The following is a 7,077-nucleotide window of genomic DNA, read 5'->3' on the forward strand; positions in this document are numbered from 1 at the left end:
CTGACTGCTAAGATGAACTGATCGCTTAATCCAACAGGATTAACTGTAATTATGAAGTTTGTTTCATAGGAGAGCATTCAAAATCAGATCTAGGCCATAAAGCATAATCCTGTTTATAAATTATGAAAGAAAATTGTAGGTGACTGTCTTAATCTTCTTTTGCGAAGACTGGGGTATGACAGATGCTTACAGGAGTTGCTTGGTTCAAATGGAAACAGGACTGAGTTTAAGACCGTAGTCAGGAAGTGATCTAACTTCATTGAAGTGGAGACAGTGCTCTAAACTCCTCCTTCCTTTTAACAATTAATGGTTGCTTCCAGGAGGAGATTACTGAAAGTAAAGTTCTGTCACTGATTTCCACTGAAGACCATTAAAACAACCCTAGTCTGAGGGACCTCTATAACTGTCTCTGAACAAAACAGTAAAAACTTGAAGCTAGAAATACTTTACTGAACCACTTTTGGTTGTTTTGGAAATGCAGGAAGTGCCTTGCTAGTGGCAGAAATTGTGCTTGATGAACAGAAGACGCACCCTGCTAGAGCTGTACTACAGTCGCTCAGTATGACTGAAGGCAAGCAGAGAAGTAGCTCAGAATATAAACAGCTGCTGGAGAAATATGAATTCACAAATGTACAAATTAAGATCACAGGAAACTTACTAGATGCTGTTTTGTGCTTCAAGAAGAATCTGTCACCATAGTGTGCCCAGAAGCAAACTGGGATGCTGAGTTTTTACAACACGTGTGCAATATACCCATCATCAGCCAGCACATATTGTCAGTTTAGGATCATTTTGACCCTTTATCTGAAGCATAGTTGTTACAGGCCTTGAATAAAAGTTGGACTTGCAGCTTCTGCAGGAGTGAGTTCTATGCATTTAAAAAGTGTCTGGGGCAGGCCAAAACTCCTGTGTATTACATACCTTCATGTCCAGTTCTTTTGGCTAGTTTGCAGACCGTATTAAGCTTAGACTTGACACAGCTGTATAGCTTGGCAAGTTAAAACTACAAGCCTTTATGAGCCACATTAATACCTTAGTTTTCTTGGACCTTAAAATTAAAGAGAATTCTCCCTCTGCAGTGTAGTCAGTGGTTACTGCTCATTTTTATCAGAAATGAAAAAATAAATACTGTGCCACCTGTATGAATTTGGGGATGCTAGTCCTCTTTTTCACTTTTCTGTGGGGCTTTACTCAAAAACCTCTTGAGGATACCCTTATTTAAGCACTTCTTCCGCAGGCAAAAATGAAAATAGGAACATGTTTGAGCTTTGTCCTACAGCAGCTATAGTGTCACAGAGAAACTTCAGCAGCTTCTGACCTCCAGCCACAGTATGTACCCACAATGGCTGCAGTTGAGAGCTGTACCTGTCCGTTCCTGTCAGTTTGATTTTTTTTTTCTGAATATAGTTAAATGGCCATATATGCTTTCTGCCTCATTAGTTGAGATGAGTTTTAGTATTTATGTGTGAATTCTCTCATGAAAATTAAAAATAGAAGTTTCTTCATGTTCCTGTCTTTAATTGGAGAAGCACATACTGTATCCCATTTCTTCAAGTAATTTGTCACTAATGTCACCTCTCCTAATGTTTATTTTTCCCTGATACTTCATTGATATTTATTTTTTGTACTTGAAGTGTACTTTGTAGTGGAAGCCTTCCTGGAGATTAAAGTTGCACTTTCAAACTAGCTTTCTGCTCTATCAGTTGTGAGTTTCTTGCCTGTCACACTTCTCCAGCAATAATCCCAATAAACCAGGGTGAAAGAGGCCATGCATATGCTGAATCACCAACCTCAGGAAATCAAAGAGAGTTGATGAGCAAGGTCAAGAGTTGCATCTGCCTGGTAGACTCTTTTATGTTACTTAATCAGAAGTTACTTTGCTCTTTGAGCACCGAGTAAAGCAAAAGTGCCACAGTGATTCAATTCATCATGAGAAACAGGCTTACTACAGAGCATTTCAGCTGCACAAAGTCAGGGAAATGTCAGACTTTTACCAGATTGGGGTTTTTAATTCTTAGCAGAAAGTTTTTATGAATGGTAATTTGACTGATCTCATCTGTAAAAAATGCAAAATATTCAACAACTGAATAAATTTAAAATAACTTTCTTTTCCATATTGACATGAAGCTTGCCATTATGCTTAACAGGTTAGTATTTTGAGACTCATTCCAGCAATCAGATGTTTCTTATCTCATAGTAATTCATAAAGTTCATAACGCTGTTCTTTAAGCTGCTGTAAGGTGTTTGAGTCAGGAAATTTCAATCCTGAAGTTGGCACACGTGTAACTGTCACAGCCTTTAAAACTGTGCCTCTAAGTACTATGTATCTGACTGTAAAATTTGAATAGAATGTGCTTGGCTACCACACAGCCTCAACATACTCTGTAATTAAAGCACAACATGCTATACACACTAAGCATTAGTCCCTTGGGCATGGTGTCTGTGGTAATGCACCACAGCTTTGCACTCAGGATGATGAAGCATTGGAGCAGGTTGCCCAGAGATGTTGTGGAACCTCTGTCCTTGGAGGCTTCAAGATCTGAGACCAAGGCCCTGAACAAGCTGAGCTGACTGTAGAGCTGTCCTGCTTTGAGTGGGAGGTTGGACTACATATCTCCTGTGGTCCATTTCAGTTCTATAATAATTTGACATATCCCAGTCACCTGAGAAATTATAAACTTGTCTTCTCTCATTAATGTCCAAATCAAGTTTTTCAGTTGCTCTGGAGAAAGCTGATCTCTTTTGCTGACTGGTAGAAGGAGTGGACTTAATGGTGTTACACTGAAAAGACTTCCTCAGCAATAGGCATAACTGAGAAAGATCTGGGCCTGTTCACTAATCAATACATGAAGAATGAGGGGCTAAAGTTTAAAATCCAAATGAACTTCTGCCAAAAAGCCTGTAGGTTTTCTGTTGCTGCTTGGGAAGTGACATTCAGCTATGCCTTCTCGAGGATGCTGTCTTTTATCCATATTCTGCCTTAACATCAGTTTAGAGGAAATGTGATGCACAGAAAATAATTTTTGAGGTGGAGAATCATGGGGGTTGACACAATAGATGAATAATAGCAACAGGAACTTCAGCACTTGCTCACTGAACGCTGAGGTAAGAATCCTTGAGGAAGTTTGTAAGAAAGAAGAGACACAACTTGGTTGGCTGTCCTAGCTCAATCATTTTTATATCAATTTTTGACCTTGTTACAGCTATTAGCAGTACTTGTGCCTGGAAAAGTAACGGGACAGAAGCGAAGGGTAGGACGTCATCTGAGCCACCCAGTGCAGAAGCTTAGGAAGAGCTATTTAATGGCTAAGCCCCTTTGTGTGAGCTCTCAGTTCAGTTTTGCATGTGTTAGCTGACTCCTGGATAGTGAAAGTATTTAATGTGGGGTTTTGGTTTGTTTTTTTAAAAAAAGTTTTTGGAGGACTGGCACTTTACTTCCATACTCCCCCCCATCTTTTGGATGGAAATTATGTCCTTGCTAAATAATGATAATCTGGATTAAATGGCTTTCTAATTCAGAAAAGACTGTTATGACCATTAATTTTTACCTCCTATAAAGCCATGGCCAAGATTTCTTCATCAAAGTATGTTTCCTGAAAGGGTTGAAAGTTAGCTCTGTTTCAGTCCCTCTCATGAAGAAATTTCAATTACATTAGTAAATCTTCATTAACTGTAGAGAGAATTTTTTTTTTTCTTTTTCCCTGTACTAATTTAATTTCCTGTGTCTAATTTTTGAAGGTGTTCTTCCCACATTGGCTGTGCTTTCTGGGTATATTTTTCCAGATTACCCTGATGTTATCTGGATGTCCCAAATAACTTTCTGTGGCACATTATAATTACCATTTGTAATTATACTGTGTCATAGAGATAAGAGATCGGAATAGTAACTGCCCAGTTTATCACGGCATAAATCGGTATCAAACCCCATAGCAAAGCGAAACATTTCGAGCAGCTCCCACTGTTAAACCACATGTAAACATTCATAAGAAGCAAGCAATAATATGCTGCATGTGGCAAGTAAGGTATTATTACACTTAACTCTGTATAAAGCTCTATAAAGAGATGAGATAACACAGCGCTCATTATCATCTTAGCTGTCTGTTTTAATTTCCAACCCCTCGTAAATCTCAAAGGAAGAAATCTGATAGTCTCTCAGCTGAGCTCTCCGGGTCTCCTCCTGCCGGAGCCAGGACTCAACTTATCAGAGCAACCTGTTGGAGCTTCTCTCAAGCCCCACGTTGGGCGCCAATAAATCTGTCACGGTTTAAAGCTGGGCCGGCTATTAAACCTGAGGCAGACGCTCTCTGTTAACCCTCCTCCCCCGCCACCCAAAGGGAAAGGGAAAAGGGAGAGAGACTTATGGGTTGGAAAGTTAAAACAGTTTTAATACACTCTTTTTCATTATTATAGTTTAATAATAATAGTGGAATAATCAAATATATACAAAACCAAGATCGAGCTCCCCTGATGTCGGCCACGTCACCACCGGCACTGCAGGGCAGGCTCCAGGAAGGCCCAGGCTGGGCCCAGCGACGGTCGAGAGCTGGATTCAGGGATGGACAGCTCAGGATCGGGGGCAGCAGGAAAACAGAGTCCTCCCTGGACACTGGCCAAAGGCTCAAGCTGCAGAAGCAGCCCGAAGCAGCAGAAACACCCAAACACAGCAGAAGCAGCAAGGGAAAGGCGGAAGGGGCCAGAGAGCGAGACCCTCGTGATCCCCCCGTTTTATACTGAGAATGACGTGTATTGGATGGAATACCTTCGTTGGTCAGTTTTGGGTCACCTGCCCTGTCCGTTCCTCCCTGCAGGTGCGACCCCCCTTTGGCTCTTCACTCGTAAGCAGTGACCTTGGTTTCTCTAAGAATAAGTACAGCAAGAGCCTTTCTGCACAACATCCCTACCAGTGCCTCAGTGATAACTGTAAACTTCGAGCGTTATCAGTCCTAGAAGCAGACACTGTCTGCAAAACATGCAGTTACTTTCAGAAAGTGCAGTTACTTAGAAGAGACTTAGCTGAAAGTAAAAATCACTGGAAGGAAAATTGGCCTGGTTTAGGCCAAACCAGGACACCATTCTATTTGTGTCCTCCTTTCAGAGTGTACAAAATTTGGACACCATCTTCCAAAGCTGTAATATAACAGTGACTTAGAAATGATAGTCCTACTGCATTACTCTGCCTAGCAACGTTTGGTGTGTACCAGGAGCAGCGATTCCGAGGTCCCTCTGTTGAAGGCAAAGGAGAATCACACGGGAAGGGGAGGGGGAATAGAAACCACTGAATCATAACAAATGGGCTTCAGTGCCCTAACTGTAGGTACCTAAATGTTAGGCGTTCAAATCATCTAGTCACCTTGAGCTGTCCAATCAGTAGAAAAACAGGCGTTTTCAGAGGATGATTCATCTCGTCCATCTGTGAAAGGGAATGTCCTGCTTTTCCTAATAAAAGTGGTTATACATTTAATAGTGGACAGAGCAGATTTAAGAGGGCTAGGTGAAATACAGCTATCTGATTTATGGATGACTGAATTAGGGCAGAAGAATCCTGCTAGAGAGAGAATGTAGCTTCAGGCTCACCTCAGACATGCTTGGCTAATCCTTTTTCTTTGTGAGGCAAACCTGTGTCATTGGGTCATCACAGGGTAGGTGGCTTGAACTTGAATTTAGTAAGGTAGCTGATGATACGGGGAAGAAAAAGGGAATTTGTTAATAAGCTCTCAGAAGGACTTTCTTGACTCCTGATAGTTAACACCGAGGTCTCAGACAGCAATTTTATCCGCAGATCTTGGTCTCTTCTCTGCAGTGTTATGTTTAATTTACTTTTAATCAATTGTTAAATGTCTGAGGTGTACGGGTAGGAATGGCTCTGAGGAGATTGTCTTAAGGGTCAGAAAGATATGTTATGCAGCACTCAGTAGTACTAAAATCACTGTAAAATGCTGCTATTTTGATCTGAGTGGTGGCATCCTACCCCCACTGTGCCAAGAGAAACCACCAGATAAGATGCAAGGCCAAAAGACAATGAGTAAAACAATGCTTGTTCTATCAATAGCCCACTCTTGTCTTCCCTTTCCCCTCACGGGTCTGAAGAAGGAGGAAGAGGCTGTGTGTAAACAGGATCATTTAAGTTCTGCTCACATCCCTAGGTCAGTCCCACCACAAAGAACTCAGTTCCTACAGAAATATGTACAACATCGACTTCTCTGCTTCTACAATGCTTGCCATCCACCGTTTTTTCTGGTTGGCACCATCTCAATATGAACATGAAGCAACAGTATGCCCCAAAGAGATGTAACTACTATTTTCTGTCTTACTGGTTTCCACAACCCTCATGCCAAGTGTACAGAGGTCATCCCCTCTTCCTCTGAAAACAGAGGCATGACTTGACATGTGAGTGTTTGATGCCTCCATAGCGTAGAAGGGAATTTCCTGGGTTTTGTGAGAGAAGTGGATTATACATTTAGTGGTGGATTAGTCATTTAATAACAGAGCAAATCCATAAATGATAAATTACCTGTGTCTTGTAGTTTGCACCCTTATGTATGGTAGCAGAAATTCTCTTGCCTGATAATGGATTAGTGCTGTTGCATGTATTTGTTTTTAAATTAGGCTGTGGGATTTTGCTGGCTGAAATGGTGTTGGATGAGGAGAAGAAGAACAGGAGCAGAGCTCTGCTGCAGTCTTTGAACATGCTTGTGCAGACAGAGGGAAAGGAGAGAAGTGGCTCTGAATATCGAGGCTTACTGGAACAACATGGATTCACAAATGTCAAGATCAGATTGACAGGAAATTTGTTAGATGTCGTTCTTTGCGTTAAGACCTAGAAAAAATTGATTTCGTAGTAAAATCTGTATGTCTCTAGTCATGTTTGATGTTTTGTAATTATCCCAGCCTTACACACATTGTGTTGTGCTATGAGAGTATTAACATTGTTACGAGCTTTTTTTAAAAAGAAAAATACCACACTGTGTGTGCCTGCCTGAGAATATGCACCACAGCCTTTCATTCATTACATCCAAAATACAGTCCTGTAACACTGCATGTGCCTTACCCTGTGTGAGCACAGGAGCCACTTCACTG

At 41.1% G+C, this 7,077-nt stretch overlaps 1 protein-coding gene across 2 annotated transcripts in view; it reads left to right on the forward strand.

Moving 5' to 3' along the window:
- ASMTL (acetylserotonin O-methyltransferase like) overlaps nucleotides 1-6,862 on the forward strand; it is a 33,556-nt gene extending 26,694 nt beyond the window's left edge. The window contains exon 13 of one of the 2 annotated variants that reach the window (XM_068395529.1): nucleotides 482-1,686. In XM_068395529.1, coding sequence (XP_068251630.1) covers nucleotides 482-699 — 218 coding nt within the window. In that variant the 3' untranslated portion in view covers nucleotides 700-1,686. Of the gene's footprint in view, nucleotides 1-481; nucleotides 1,687-6,606 lie in introns of those variants that run through there. The other variant, XM_068395531.1, reaches the window with a different exon arrangement.
- The last annotated feature ends 215 nt before the right edge of the window (nucleotides 6,863-7,077 follow it).

Source organism: Nyctibius grandis, chromosome 2, assembly GCF_013368605.1.
Source record: "Nyctibius grandis isolate bNycGra1 chromosome 2, bNycGra1.pri, whole genome shotgun sequence".
Classification (NCBI taxonomy): Eukaryota; Metazoa; Chordata; class Aves; order Nyctibiiformes; family Nyctibiidae; genus Nyctibius; species Nyctibius grandis.